A 16,787-nucleotide genomic window follows, 5' to 3' on the forward strand; every position below is an offset into this window, starting at 1 on the left:
ACCTATATATGGCATTCACTGGTTACAAACACTACCACCTATATATGGCATTCACTGGTTACAAACACTGCCACCTATATATGGCATTCACTGGTTACAAACACTGCCACCTATATATGGCATTCACTGGTTACAAACACTACCACCTATATATGGCATTCACTGGTTACAAACACTACCACCTATATATGGCATTCACTGGTTACAAACACTACCACCTATGTATGGCATTCACTGGTTACAAACACTACCACCTATGTATGACATTCACTGGTTACAAACACTACCACCTATGTATGGCATTCACTGGTTACAAACACTACCACCTATGTATGGCATTCACTGGTTACAAACACTGCCACCTATGTATGGCATTCACTGGTTACAAACACTGCCACCTATATATGGCATTCACTGGTTACAAACACTACCACCTATATATGGCATTCACTGGTTACAAACACTGCCACCTATATATGGCATTCACTGGTTACAAACAGCCATCGCTCATCTGTCTTAGTTCTTGGAACACAAATGCTGAATTACACCCGACTACCATCAGTAGCCAGTGCCATTTAAATGTAGTACAACTAATTGTAACCTTAACCCCAAATTCTTACCCTAACTTTAAAACTCCATCTATAATCCTATACTTAAAAGTTGACTTCCAAATTATAAACACACACTTTCCATTTTACCTAAGAAGTGCATATTGCTCTTATTCTTATGTAACTCAGTTATGCTACCTCATCATAGCCCCTGGACATTAGCTAAAAGTAAACATGGTCCTACAACCTATATTTCATCCACATTAAATGGTGCACATATCGTAAACAAGAGAAACAAAAGCACTGCACCACCGTGATCAGGAAAGAACATTATGAACCACTTCCCTGTACTACAAAAAATCAGCTGCAGTTTGAGAAAAGTACAGTTGTGCAAGTAAACTTGTCATAACATTAGATACTTTAAATGATCATTGCTGCAGTAGCCTAAGCTATATGGGTTACGTTCAAACAAGGACATAACAGCCAACCAGCTTCCAAAGCTTCTGGGTAGCTTTCATGCACGCACACCACTAGACAGCTCTAGCTGAGCTCATTAAAATACAGGTTTAAATGCCAAGTCCTTCGGATCTTTCATACCAACTGGCAGAGGGAGTGTAAGCCCCGAGAAGACATTACCAGGAACAAAAAAAAAAAAAAAAAAAAAAAAAAAATGAATAAATGTCCACATCTCGGTACAAAAACACACCAAAAAAGGGGATGGATAGAGGGAGCATCTATTTCAGCACTGGTTATTCAAATGGCTACTGTTAGTGGCTACTGTTATGGTAAGTTTACTTACACCACTCTATTATGGTCATCATATTGATCACTGCTGCAGTAGCCTAAGCAATATGGGTAGATTACCATAGCTTAGAACAACTGGGAGGAGAAAAGAGAAGGGTCCATAATCTCCTGGAAAATGCTCCTAGAAAGTCTGACCTAGACCTAGTGAAGGAATCTAGCTTGTAGTGCATTGTACAGAGGACCACATTGCTGCTTCTAGTATACTTCTACAGTGTAACCGTTTCCAAAAAGCCAAACATGAAGCCAAGGCCTTGGTAGAGTGTGCCCTGACCCGGTTTGGAATAGTTTTGTTGTGGTGGGAATAACAAAAATAAATAGTCTGCTTTAACACGGTTTACCCCTTCTTGCCACTACAAGAAATGAACAACTGATTGGAAGTTCTGAAATATTTTGTTTGGTCAAGATAGCACTTGAGTTGTCTGTGAACATCCAAGATTTAAAGTATCCTTCCTCCTTCAAGTTTAGGATCCAGAGAAGAACACAGGGAAATGGACAATTTGACTTAAAGTAAACTGGGATACCACTTTAGACATAAAAGGAGGAATAGTTCCAAAGAAACCATGTCTCAATGGAAAATGTGACAAGGTTAACCCACCATAGCAGCTTGCAAAGCACATTTGTGCAAGCTAAACTTCCCATACCAGCAGATGATCACTGCTGCAGTAGTCTCAGCTATATGGATTATATCCTGTCAAGGATAGGACAGCTCGCTAGCTTCCAAAGGTTCAGGGCACTTCCACACATCCAAACTCTCAGTTTGGGGTGAGCTGACTAAAACAAGTTTGGGCATGAAGCCCTTCAAAGCTTTCCTGCCAGGAGAGGGAGGGAGACAGACTAGACAGGACAATGCTAGGAACAACAAAAAATAAAATGTCCACACCTTGGCATAAAAAACACAGCAAAAACAAGAGGAATGAAGGGATGGAGTGACTACTGCAGCAGTGATCACTCGAACATCTACTGTACTGCCAAGTTCAACTTACACAACTGTAGTATGTTCATCATACGGATCACTGCTGCAGTAGCCTTAGTTATATGGGTAGATTACCATAGCTAACTACATTTGGAAGGTTGAAGGAGAAGCGTCTGGGAACCCCTTGGGAATGGTCCTAGTAAAGCTTGATCTGGACCTAGAGAAGGAATCAAGCTTATAGTGCTTTGTAAAAATATATACAGAAGAACAAGTAGCAGCTTCTAGAATACTTACAGAATCTAACCCTTTCCAGAAAGCCACAGAGGAGTTCAAGGCCCTGGTAAAGTGCGCCTTGACCCTGCCTGGAATAATTTTGTTACGAGTATATCAAAAGGTGATAGTCTTATATAACCATTTGGAAACAGTCCATTTTAACAGAGGTGGTCTCTTTTTATCTTGACAAGAAATGAACTCATCTGAAGATCTGAAAGATTTAGTTCTATCAAGATAGTACCAGAGTTGTCTGTGTGTCCAATGTATTGCTTATCCTTTTCTACCTCATTTTTAGGGTAAGGAAAGAAAATGGGAAGATGGTTAGTTTGGCTATAAGCATTAGTTCTCAAAGAAACCCAGTCCTTGTGGAAAATGACATAGGGCTAACTCACAATAAGAGTTTACAATTCAGACATCCTTCCTGCAGAGGTCACAGCAATAAATGAAACTGTTTTCCATGTTAAGAACCTAAAGTCAAACAGACTAGCTGGTTGAAATGGATCAAATGTTAGCTTCTCTAACATAAATTTAAGATGCCAAGGAGGAGTCACCAATTTTCTTGGAGTCATCTGTACAAACCCTTTTCAAGAACATGTTAACATGAGACTGCAATGAAAGAGGAGGATCCATGGACAGACATGCTAAAATGGCAGATAAATGAACCTTGATAGAGGAATAAGACAGACCATAAGACAGTAACTCACACAAATATTGTAAAACTGGAGAACTAGCCCTGAATGGGTGCTGGTTATGGTTATATTATAGGCACCAACTAGAAAAGCTTTTCCATTTGCTAATATACGATTTCCTAGTAGCAGGCTTTCTTGCCTCCATTAGTACTAGCTGCACAACCTCAGAAAACAGGTGCCTAAAAGGAATTAAGACCCTATCACCTAGGCAAGCAACTGAAGATGATTGGGTATGGGATGCATCAAACATACTTAGTCTTTTGTGACCAGCTCCAGTTTCTGAGAAAGCTTGCGCTAACTGCCCCAGGCCATTTCCGAAAGAAGGGAAAACCACAGGTGCCCGGCCGAGAAAGGAGTGACCACAAGGTTCCTGGGGGATTCCTTCTGAATCTTTATAAGTACCCTGGATATTAGTGGAAAAGCATACAGGAATATTTGCGTCCAAAAGAAAACACATCTGTCTTCCAGGCCTTCTTGCATGAAGTCCTGGAACAGAGCCTTGCCAGTTGACTGTTCAGAGAGGAGGCAAGCAGGTCTACTTGAGGAACTTCCCACAGATGGATCAAATCTTGGAAGACACCCTGATCAAGTTTCCATTTATGAGGGTCTGCCCTGGTCCTGCTTAGCTTGTCTGCCACACAATTTTCCTCCGAAGGAATGTAGGATGCCTATACACTGGGATTGTGGTGGGAAGATCTATCCCTAACCAACATGGCTAGTCTGCAAAGGGGGTATGACCTTGCTCCCCCTTGCTTGTTGATGTACCACGACTTATTGTCTGTAACCAATTGAAGAGGTTCCAGAAGTCAGAGAAGTTTCAGAGTGTTGAGTGCCTTGATCAGGGCAAGCATCTCCTTGGTAATCAAGTGCTTGCTTCTAATTTAGTGCCCCAACCCCTCTGCACTTTTATCCCTCCCAAAGCAAAGTCCAAAGCTGAGAAGAGTAGATTTGTTGTCTCCACCACAAGATCTCTCTTGTGACAAATCCCAGCACTGGGATTTGTAAATATAAAAGTGCTGATGCTGGGTCCAAAGAGATTTCAGATACCACTGTATCTTTTTCATGTGAAGTCTTGCCAGGGGCATCATGAGAATCATAGATGCCATGAAGCCCCAACAGGAAAACCTTAGAAAAAGATCTAAATAAAGATGTATTTTTTTTCCTGTGAAAGAAAAGCTCTTTGTACTGGTATGTGTAGTTCACATGCTGGGAACACAATTCACAGTGGGGGAGTCAAGAAAGACTTAAATGTTCTACTGGAATTCCAGCCTGTGTGAGATCTGGGATTCCAGATGCTTTGAAAAAGACTCTGCAAAGACATGCAAGTCATCTAAATATGGAAAGATGCGGATACCGTTGTAGCCTGTAATGAGCTACAACAGGAGCTAGACACTATGTGAACACTCCTGAAGCAGTGGATAGGCCAAAGGGTATGGCAGAGAACTGATCATGTGATCCAGACAGAAAACCTTAAGAAATGGTTGTGAAGTGAGAACTCTCTGAATTTGGGAACCATCACAAACAGGTTTAGGAAAGAATGATCAAGAACGTGTCTCCAAGCATTTTCCATTTTTCTTTGGCACTAGAAACATCCTTTAATAAAAATCCTTCCTTCCCAGACGGGGAAGGAGTGGTTCTATCATGCGTTAGGACAGCAAGTGATGAAAAACAGGTGGAAGCAAAAGCATTTGAGCTGGAGGATGAGAGGGAGAAGGACAATCCTTAAAGATTCAGACAGCATAATTTCCTCAGATTCTAAATCAGATACTTCCCTAGATTCAATTTCTCGAGTCTGTTTAGGGAAAAAAAAGGAATGCCTTTTTTTCTAGAAACCATCTGTTAAGGGTCAGTAGCCTGCACAAGACCTTGCATTAGAGTAAAATTACTTCTGTCCTGGGTAAACTGGTACAGAAGCTATACGTCTAGCTTTCAGTTTCTTTTTGACAGGAAATTTGAGACAAACAGGATTAATAACAGCAACAGCTTCCCAAGGGATGGGCACAACATTCTGGCTCGCAGGGGTACATCCCCTGCCCCTTCTTTAAATCCCAACAAAAGTGGCACTCCCTTGCTCAGTGAGGAGACTACAAAGCTGCAAAGGACATGGTTAACCTCTGGCCTATAGTGGCTGCATGGACAACACAAGAGGGATCAGGGGAAAAAGAGGAGTGGTCTGACGAGCCAGGTTTGGCCACAGCCCATTAATCCACCTGGGTATGAGGCAAATTGCTAGCTTCCTGTAGTACCAATGGCTATTTACTTAACTTTTTCTGTTTTGGGCTAGAAAGACAGATTGTGGGACTGGTATTTTGTTCAGTGGTCAAGCCAGAAATGGTGCTTCTTTCATGGGGAAACTAAGCAGCACAAACTGGTAAAAATTTAAAAGTAGTAAAATGCAACCTTCCCCAGAAAAAAAAATGTATCAGTGCTTTTTACTTTTATCACAAACATGATTACTCTACTAAAATAAATACATAAAAACAGTTACAGCATGCTTAAATTAACTTTTAAACCATCATTAACAAAAATGTGCTTCTGTTTAAAAGTACAATAAAGTTGCATGATGGTCAATAAAAACACATACCTAGATTAAAATACACTTTCTTGTATGGGAAAGGCAGGTTAAACATTTAAAATATGTAGCAGGTTTTCCTCCAAAGGGAGCTTATCTGCTCATCAATGGGACAGCCCAAGCAGACTGTAGAGCCTCAAAAGAATGCACAGGGTTTCTGTTGGTAGGAAAACTCTGAAGAGCTTGGCACCCAAACCTGTCTTAATCATCACAGGTCAAGCTGACTAATGGTTTCAGCTTGTGGAAGGTGTGGCCATTTTGCACTTGTACTTCCACTAGTAGAATTACTCAAAAGCTAACCACTTGCATTTAAAACCCTGCTGGCCCATAGACTTGTAGTTTAATTCACAGTTGCAGCAAAGCTGTGGACTCCTGCAAATGTTTGAGCCTTAGTCATTTATTGCTGCATTTTTTTCTATAAAAAGTTGTTGTGTCTTTCGGCTTTTCCTGGTTAGGGGTCGCCACAGCGGAACTCCGATCCGCTAATGATTGGCAGTAGATTTTTACGTGCAGAGTTGCCGGCCCTGACGCACAACCTTCAATGAAGGTACGCCCACTCACGCATGTGTTTTTACATTAGTTTAGAATTGAATAGGACAACGTCTTACTGTGAGGCGACAATGCTACCGACTGGTAAATTTCTGCATACTCTGGTACCTTAAACTTTATTACAAGTTCAGTATTGAGAGAACAGTCTCTGCTCCAGTTTGTGCTTCAGTGCTTTTATATTCTGCTCAACTTTTAGCGGCTTAAAGTTGCTTTCTGTGTCTGCCTCATCCTCTACTAACACATTAAGCTAAAGTTTCTGAAAGAGCTTCAATACTGCCTTTATTTGGTTGTATTGTTCTCTAGCTAGCTCCCATTTCCAGCACAGAGCTACCCCATACCTCTCAACCTCTTAGAGCAAGAAATCTGGACAGAGCCTTAAATAATGGGGAGAAGGCCCAAAAATAGGGACAGATTTTAAATATTGCTCTTACAAACTTAATAAAATAACAGGTTTTGCATTTGAATGCATTTTTCTGTGGGGTATGAAGTTTGAAACTCAAGTACTTATTTCTGACTTCAGTCATCAATGATTTGCTCAGGATTTCCCAGAAAACCAAAATTTTATGAGGAACAGAACAAAAACAAAGGCCACAATTCTGGACATTCTGTAAAAATCTGGACAGTTGAGGGGTATGAGCTACCTCCACCCAGTGCCTTTTATCCAAGACTTGGAGAGGTGTGGAACTGTGAGTAACTAGCATTTCATCAAAAAGGAAAGAAAAAGGAAATTATTTTAATTATTTCAATTACACTTAAATATTTGAGTGGTACTTAAGTGACCTGTGTGGTAATACTCTGTACTTTTTTGCTCTGTTCCATTTGTTTGCATTTTCAACTTTGTTCTGGGACCTTAGTCTTTAATTAGAAGTTGTGGGAAGATTGTGTTTCTGAATTATTCCGCACTTCTATTTCCACAAGTAGAATTACTTGTAAAAACGGTTTGTATTTTAAACTCTGCTGGGCACAAAGTCTTGTAGTTTAATTCACAGTTGTGGCAGAACTGCATTCTCCTACTACCAGGGTTTGAGCCCTAGTCATTTATTACTGCATTTTCTCCATAAACAGTGTTACTAATAAATTTCTGCAGTCTGGTGCCTTAAACTATAGTAGATCAACAGTGAGAGAATTGTCTCTGCTCCAGTTTGTGATTCAGTGCTTTTATATTCAGCTTATAATTAACCTTCTTGCATCCACTACTAACACTTTAAGAGAGTTTTTGAATGAGCTCCAATATTGCCTTTGATCATATGACTCTCTTGCTGGCTTTTTCCAACTCTCCTACCTTTATTGCTGCGGCTTCACATTAAAGGCAGTGTCTCTGGCCTCTACTCCTTACGATAATCTGATTTCCAAAGTCCCTCCCTCCCCTCTTTCATGGATATTGACCGTCATACAAGCTATTTCTTAACATCCATTGTTTTCCACAGATCCATGACACCGAGTGCCCACGCAGTACACCAGTACTGTTCATGAATAAGTCTCACGGCTCATTTTCCAGGAGCTCATTAAAACTTGGAGTCCTAGCCGGAATTCAATAAGTGTTTTACATGTATCCATACCTCTCAGCTTTCCACATTTTCGCAGAATATCCAGAGTTTTATCTTATAATTTTGGTCTGTTCCTCATAAAATGTGTGTTTTTCTGGCAAATCAGAGGGTAGTGAATTCACTAAATAATGACAGGCATTCAAGTTCCAGACTTCATATCCTTTTGAAAAATGTATGGTAAAACAAGACCTTTTATTCTAGCAACTAAGTTTATATGGGCAACGTTTAAAAATCATCCCTGTTTTTGGCCCTTTGTCCATTCTAAGAGGCTGATAGGTATGCTTGCATCCACTGCCATCCAGGCTAAAAATCACACAAATTATGTTGAGTCATCGCTACAGGTGCGTGTGGTGTTGTTTGTGTGCGTGTGTGTGTGTGTGTGTGTGTGTGTGTGTGTGTGTGTGTGTGTGTGTGTATTTCACATATTTCTTTCCCCTTGTAAAAAAATAAATAGCTGCTTTCCCTCCCACTGTTAAGGTCATGAAATTACCTTCAGCAAGGTATGTCCAGCTAGTTGTTTAAGTGGCTTGTGGTACCACTGATTTGTGGGTCTCTTCTACTGTGTTTTTACATTAGCTGAACTGGGTTTATTCATCTTGTGGCAAGAGGTGTTTGGTCTATCAGAGTTGGGAAATATACCAAAGGACTCAGTGTACTCATTTCATTGGCCAGAGAGCTCATTACTTAATTTTCTTTATGTGCTGCTATAAATGTTTTGCATTTTTGTGTGGGCTAGCAGTACCCTGTACAGTAGCAAACACCTAGGAAGACCAGTTTATAAAACTGTATCCCATAAAGCAGCTATATAGTGCAAATGTCCTGTATGCCAACAAGCTTAAAGCAGCTAGTTGGGAGTGAAGTGGCAATATCCATAGATTTGATTGAATTCAGTGATGTGTAAACATTAAAGTTAATAAAATTTAGTACTGTTTACCATAATATACTCTGATAGAGCACCTTTAATAGCCTTAATAACTCTAATAAAACCACCTCCTTGAAACTCACAAATCAAAGGACTTCTCTGTAGCCAGCTTGGTGCATATGGGCATCTTAAGACACTGTAGCAATACTCTCATGTTTACTGACAATCACTTAATCCTTTAAGAAGCGGACAGTATGTGAGAGGTGTACTTTCACATTGACACGAGAGGCTAAACTGTCGCATACAAGTGCACATCAGGTTGTCGAAACCATGCACACAACACCCACCTCACATAGTACACAACACACACACAGACTAATGTATGCTGAGGGACTTATAAGCAATCTTCCTAAACAAAGATCACCAATTGTAAAGCCATGCCTCACCAAGCACAAAGGTGCTCAGAAAAAAAAAAAGAAAAAACACCACCGAACATCACAGATACTGCCAATCTGAGTGGAGCCCCAAACACTGAGCCCCTAAAGCAAGCAAACAAACATTACAGGACTTTCATCACAGGGAAGTCCATTGCAAGATATATTGATGCCCTCCTAACCAGGCTGAACAAGAATATAACTGTTAGTTGCTTATCTGGAGCCATAATCTGCCAAATCATGTATGCACTCAAGTAGTTACTCCACAGGTACCAGTATGACTCCATCATAGTCTATGTAGGTATAAATGACCTGAGATGTCCCTGTATTATAAGAAGAGAGACATTATGGAGCTTTCGGATTATGCAACTCAGGCTGGTATGAGCCTAGCATTCAGCAGCATATCACCATCACTGAGGATGATACAATGATACAATGCATCACGGAGGAGGATACAATGACACAATGCATCAGCATCACGGAGGAGGATACAATGACACAATGCATCACGGAGGAGGATACAATGACACAATGCATCACGGACGATGATGTCACAATGCACTGAGCTGCATATTACCATCACTGAGGATGACAACACAACACAAGCAAAAAATGATTTCAACAACTTCTTGTATCATTCTAAGGTGATCCAATATTTGTCCGCTTCGGATGACATGATTAACAGACCCTGTTTCTTTGCCAAGGATGGTCTTCACCTCTCCCTTCTAGGCTTTCAAATACTGGCTAAAACTTTATCCACCCCCAATACCTTTTTAGGCAATGACAAATTGTCAAACCTACAGAAATGGCAAAATCAACTCAACTAAACCTCAGTCTTACTGCTTAAACAAAAAACTACACCCACTTCAAGCTCTCCTCATACTCCTCAAGAAAGTAGACATCTGTGCAGTTATCAAGACATGGATTAAAGCGGCAGAGAGTACCTTGGCAGTACAAGGTTTCAGTTCCATCCTTACTTTTAGACCAGTAGCTGCGCAACAAGGGCTGAAGGAGGAGGTGCCTTAATAGAAGGAGGAGGTACCTTAATGTACAATAACAAGTATACCTCTAGAGTGATCAAACAGGATAATGCACTGGATTTCCTCCATGTGCAGATCACCACAGACAAAATTCTGTACCATATCATAGCTAGCTGTGGGGCAGCACAGTGAAACAGGTGGATAGTGTCACCTCAAACCAACAGATTCCCCCGGTTCGAAGTTTGGCTGGGATGCCCAACTAGAAAAATAAATACCAATCCTGGCAAATCAAAATTAACCCTCACCCCCAACAATACAATGGATACAGAAAGGCATTAAAAAACAAAATACGTTACTAGTCACTCCACTTCAAAAGTCAGGGAAATAAAATAATAAGTTACTACATAAGCAACCTTTCAAGTTTAATCGTAGAGTCTCTTCATTTTAGGCTATACCTTGCATTACAAAAGGATGTGTCAAACTATGTCCCACACAGATGACTTTTTATATATAACACTGTACTTGTCCAAAACTCAGGGAAAAAGAACCTTTTAGGAAAACTTCATAAAAACAAAAAACAATTGAATGCCAGACACAGAATCTGCTACATATTCAATAAACTGGCTAAACAATCTGACATTCTAATCCCAAGGGTGGGGTTACTCCTGCATGCATTACTCTAAAAGGCAATCTGAAGCATGCATACCATTCAGGCTTGGAAAAGATTTTAAAAAGTCAGTCAGGGCAGTGTCAGGTTATCAAATCTTTCAATTGTCCCAGATTTTCAGAGATGGCCCTAATTTTAGCTTAAAACCTTGCTCTGTCTCTTGTAATGACTCCCAAAACGGTTGATTTTGGGAGAAAAGGTGGTGGCCACATAATAATAATGACAATAATTAGAGTTATAAGTTTTATTTAGTTTAGAAAAAGATGTTAATTCACATTCCCTTATTTTGCCAAACTCAGTTACAAGGACTAATAAAGTGTCCCTGATTTCTCTCTTTCTCCCTTACTATTTCTGGAGACAAGAGGTTGAGAGCTGTGCATATTACAGACAATGCACTTTGTAGTTCTGCTTAAAGACGAAATCTATAGTTAAACTTCATTGGGCAGCTGGTTAAACAATATGGCATACCAAAACAGGTGGGACTGGGCTCCTGCATGCATTATTCATGCAGCCAAATCTAACCCCATGGGTTATATATCCATTACTGTTCATGAAAGTAAAAAATAAAAAATTGAGCCATCAGTTGGGAAAATGACATACAATCTACTTACAGATTTGTGTAGTGAAATGTGAATCTCCCTTGTGATGACTAGCATTTTTGTTGCAAAAATGCCCTAGATCCACTATATGGACTTCACAAGCTCTGCGAGTGGGTGAGTGATAGTGTGCGTCTTAGACCTCTCAAATGTCCCTGTTTTGGAGGAACATTCCAGGTTTCAGGTCCGATTTACCCATGTGCATGATTTACTTAATTTGGGAGGGGTATGTCCCCATTTTCAGGCTTGATTTACTGCACACAGTTTTCTGACTCCCCCTCATCACACGTGATTTCTGAAGAGATCTAGTATATATTAAACCACACTACATGCCAAACAAAGACCCATCTTAGATCTCTTTTTTTAAGAAGCAAATTTAACTGACCTCATGTTGACCTTATGTCGCAGAATTTTGTAATACAGTTTAAGTCCACAGAATTTATACCATCTCTGACCATGTGCTTGCACTTTTGCCATCATCCCTCTTTGTCTTTAAAAGTGCATCCCACATTCCAACTGAAAGTGGGAAGAGTTAGGTATTATTTGGTATTGAACTTTTATAATAATTAGACGCCCAGATTTTGACTGAATGTACTTACTTTAAGGGCCTTTGTTCCTAATTTTAAATGTCTGCAGGTTGAGCGGTGTGCATGCGTCTGTGCGTGTGTGTCTGTGTGGTGGGGTCCAAATGAACAAAACATACTTAAAGCATGAATAAAATGCTGCTAGTGAGGCCTGAACCACACAGATACCACAAAAGGACAGTGCAGTAATAATCTGTCTACACAACCACGCCAGTAGGGATCAAAAGTGTGGCAACCACAGTACTGGTTAGCACACTGTTGTGCTAAACTCAGCACAGGACTTCAGCAGAGTTCACCAGCAGATGCCAAATTACCACCAAGCTCTACTGAATTCTACAAGAAAATAGTAAAAACTCTCACCTTTAAATGCAGAGCATGGTTTCTGCAGGCAACTGCAAAGCAAATATGCTAAATCATTCTTTGGTTTCATATAAGCAAAATTTATAGTATTGTAGGTAGCTGCATAAATCCATGTTATAAAGAAGGTCCGGCCAACTAAAGTATAGCAAAAGTCTTTTGAGAAACCCTAGCATAGCGTGCTGTCAAGTAAAAAATGTGGGAGTATGGCTGCACTGAAGGCAAGTCAAGACAGAAGGGAAGACGAGAAGGAGACAGTAGAGGTAGCTGGGGATAGCAACTTAATCAATAACCATGACAGTTTCAGAAAGGCGAAAAAAAATCAGAAAGGACAAAGTTTAAAGGTGTGTTGATAGAGAGGAAGCTTTCCAAATCAAAGTTTAGATGCCAGTTAATGTATACCAAGTGTGACATTTTTTACTGCATAGGAGTCTAAATACCAGTTAAGCTGTTGAGCCATGTGGATAAATTCAGAAGCGTAAAAGGAACACTAAGAAAGGAACAATTCAAATCTGCAAGTACAGCTCAGGAGTGCGCAAAAGCTGGTAAAAGGGTGGCAAGAACTGTAGTACCTGTGCTGAAAAAAACTGCCCTTCATGTTTGGCAGTAACTGGGAGTAAGGGTCTGCGGTAGCTAAAAGCAGTTATCGGACATTATCAGGGCAGTGCCGAAACAGGACACACCAAGTCATATACTGGTACATGAACCATGCACATTAAACCTGTACTTAAAGTGCAACTGGATAAATCATTTATGCATAGTTCTAAGAAAAAAGCAGTGTTTTTTTTTAAAATTTCAAACACAAAACCCAAGACTCACAACTAGCTAAACAGCTAGTTTCACCCTTTTACATGATCTTCACACATCTTTGCTTTCCCCCCAGGAATGCACACTTTGTAGACTAATTAAGCAATTAAAATATACTGTATATGCTTCATAGTTTCACACAATCCGTGTTAAAAGTTAAAGAGAAAGCTACTGCCTGGGGCTGCGTCTGCCAATTTAATAGTCCATTCCCACGGTATTCTACCCAAGTGGCTACTACACAAAAGCTTCTGCATGGCACTAATCATTTTCAGAGGGCATTTAAATAAGATTCTGATGGAATGCAAAGGGAGTTTCAAAATCTTTCCCCTTCCTTGATGCAGAAACTAGAACAACCCTATTAAAGAACAGGGTCCTGCGTGCTTTCTAATGGGTTTTAAATTTTACTTACCTTCCCCGAGATTTCAATTCCAATTTCATCCAGCACCTGGTTCACAATGTCCTGGCTTTCTTCCTCATCAGCAGAGTCATCAAAAATGTCATCTAGTGTGTCATTAACTAAAAAATAAGGAGAAAACCAACGGTTACATCTGCTATTTCAGAAAGTGGAAGGTTCAGCTTACATCCTTATTTTTCTTAAGGCACCATGAAAAACAGTGTGCAATATGTATCGTATCAATCATATCCTGAAAGGGAACAGAACTGCACATTGCAGATAAACCATTGCTTAAAGGGTAAAATAACTGCATACATGTGTACATAAATATTTATTTGAACATTTTAGAAATATATTTTCAGTATATTCACCATTACTAAATATTGCTAACAGTATAATTGGCAATATTAAAAAAAAAAAAAAAAAAAAGATTCAAATTACACCTAACAGGACACAAACACAAAGGACATGCTTCACAATAACTGAATCTAAACAACATTTCAGTAGTAAATAAAGTCAGAGGTTGAATAGAAACACAAACAATTCTGCAGTTGATCTTCATTTGTGTAGAAGAACTTAAGGGAATAAACACATGGAAAATACAGTTGTGTAAAATCTTACCATAACAATAGATGTCCTTTGTTTAACTGTTGCAGTATTCATTACATTACAGATCCCCTGCCAAGGGCGACCAGACATCTGTCCAGTACACCAAAGCCTTAGGTTGCTTTAAGGTATGCCATACATCACATTATGCTCCTCATGTAGCATAGGGCGTAAAGGTGACGTCCAGACATACCATCCTCAAAACTGACAGCCCCAGTACAAATGCCAGTTCAAGGAAAAGGAGAGGTTGCCAGCACATTCAGAAAACCAAAGAACCAGGGGGAGATGGGAGTGAGTGAATACTGCAACAGTGAAGAAAACATCTACTGTTACGGTAAGATTTTACACAACTGTACTATGTCCTTCCATTTCACTGTTGCAGTATCATTACATTAGGGAGAGTGAAGAGATTCTACATAACTGTACTATGTCCTTCCATTTCACTGTTGTAGTATCATTACATCAGGGAGAGTGAAGAGATTCTACATAACTGTACTATGTCCTTCCATCACTGTTGTAGTATCATTACATTAGGGAGAGTGAAGAGATTCTACATAACTGTACTACGTCCTTCCATTTCACTGTTGTAGTATCATTACATTAGGGAGAGTGAAGAGATTCTACATAACTGTACTATGTCCTTCCATTTCACTGTTGTATCATCACATTAGGGAGAGTGAAGAGATTCTACATAACTGCACTATGTCCTTCCATGTCACTGTTGTAGTATCATTACATTAGGGAGAGTGAAGAGATTCTACATAACTGTACTATGTCCTTCCATTTCACTGTTGTAGTATCACATTAGGGAGAGTGAAGAGATTCTACATAACTGTACTATGTCCTTCAATGTCACTGTTGTAGTATCATCACAATAGGAAGAGTGAAGAGATTCTACATAACTGTACTATGTCCTTCCATGTCACTGTTGTAGTATCATTACATTACAGAGAGTGAAGAGATTCTACATAACTGTACTATATCCTTCCATTTCACTGTTGCAGTATCATTACATTAGGGAGAGTGAAGAGATTCTACATAACTGTACTATGTCACTGTTGTATCATTACATTAGGGAGAGTGAAGAGATTCTACATAACTGTACTATGTCCTTCCATGTCACTCTCCCTAATGTGATGATACTACAACAGTGAAATGGAAGGACATAGTACAGTTATGTAGAATCTCTTCACTCTCCCTAATGTAATGATACAACAGTGAAGTGGAAGGACATAGTACAGATGTCCTTCAAGAATGCAACTGCAGTTATAACATGTGGGTTGTCCTGCCTCGGGCAGCCCTCTGTCGGCCGGATTCCAAAGTCTGGGTCCGACGTCGGCTGATGTCGCATTTCTCTCCGACGTCAGAGTGGCTGGAGTACATAAGCATCAGCCGACGCCATTTTCTTCAGTGTTTCTTGCCCCAGATGCCAGGTGCCCTCCAAGGAAGGCTGTAATCAAATTGGAAGACAAAAACAGGATTCCAAACAGATAAATGAGCAATAAAACAAATACACCATAACAGATATCCCCAGCTAAGAGCAATAGGGATAGGAGTGGACCCTAGGCATAGAGGGGTATGGAGGGAGGGAAAATCCGACTGCAGTTGCATGTCTATCGGACATCTACATTTATGGTAGGTACAAAACTGTACTATGTCCTTCAAGAATGCAACTGCAGTCATAACATGTGGGTAGAATACCATAGCTTAGCTGGGGGAGGAGGTATGCTCTAGGAAAGAGATGGTGTGGCAATCAAACCCTGCAGGACTGCCGAAGCAAAGCCTGCTCTGGATCTGGAATATAGAGGGAGATTGTAGTGTTTGGAGAATGTATGCACGGAGCTCCATGTAGCAGCTTCTAGAATGTCCTTGGTAGGCACCCCTCTTAAGAATGCTGTAGAGGTGGCTGTAGCTCTGGTGGAATGTGGTCTGACATTGGCTGGAACAGTCTTTCCATGAAAGGAATAACAGAATTTGATGCAATGTCCAATCCATTTAGAAATAGTCTGTTTTGAAATTGCTTTTCCTTGGACTGCAGGGGCGTAAGCTACAAAAAGTTGTTCAGACTTCCTATTGGCCTTGGTTCTGTCCAGGTAGTATCGAAGTTGTCTGTGAATGTCCAAGGTATGCAAAAGTCTTTCCCCCTTATTCCCAGGATTGGGGAAGAAAGCAGGCAAATGAATGGCTTGATTTAGAGAAACCCTAGATACCACCTTTGGCATAAAAGTAGGGTTGGTCCTTAATGAAACCCTGTCTCTGTGGAAAATAATAAAGGGTGGTATTGCCATTAGGGCCTGTAGCTCCGAAACCCTTCTTGCTGAGGTAATTGCCAACAGGAAAGCTGTCTTCCATGAGAGAAATTGCAAGTCAACTGAAGCTGCTGGCTCAAAAGGAGGTAGAGTCAGTTTTTCTAAGACAAAATTGAGGTCCCAGGCTGGTACTGGGGCCTTTCTTGGTGGCTTAATGTTCTTGATTCCCCTAAGGAATTGTCTTAGTAAGGGGTGAGAGAAAACAGGAGGATCAGTGTTGTATCTAGCTGAAATAGATGCATTTATCTTTATGGAAGAATATGAGAGGCCATTCTTTAACATATCTGCCAAATATT

At 40.2% G+C, this 16,787-nt stretch overlaps 1 protein-coding gene across 2 annotated transcripts in view; it reads right to left on the bottom strand.

Annotated features, from left to right (window-relative positions):
- CHMP2B (charged multivesicular body protein 2B) overlaps positions 1-16,787 on the bottom strand; it is a 244,297-nt gene that overhangs the window by 15,537 nt on the left and 211,973 nt on the right. For both annotated transcript variants that reach the window (XM_044072081.1, XM_044072080.1), the window contains exon 5: positions 13,592-13,698. In XM_044072081.1, the coding sequence (XP_043928016.1) occupies positions 13,592-13,698 (107 nt within the window). The remainder of the gene's footprint in view (positions 1-13,591; positions 13,699-16,787) is intronic.

The sequence above is a fragment of the Protopterus annectens genome, chromosome 5.part0 (assembly GCF_019279795.1).
Source record: "Protopterus annectens isolate FY-2018-M chromosome 5.part0, PAN1.0, whole genome shotgun sequence".
NCBI classification, from domain to species: domain Eukaryota; kingdom Metazoa; phylum Chordata; order Ceratodontiformes; family Protopteridae; genus Protopterus; species Protopterus annectens.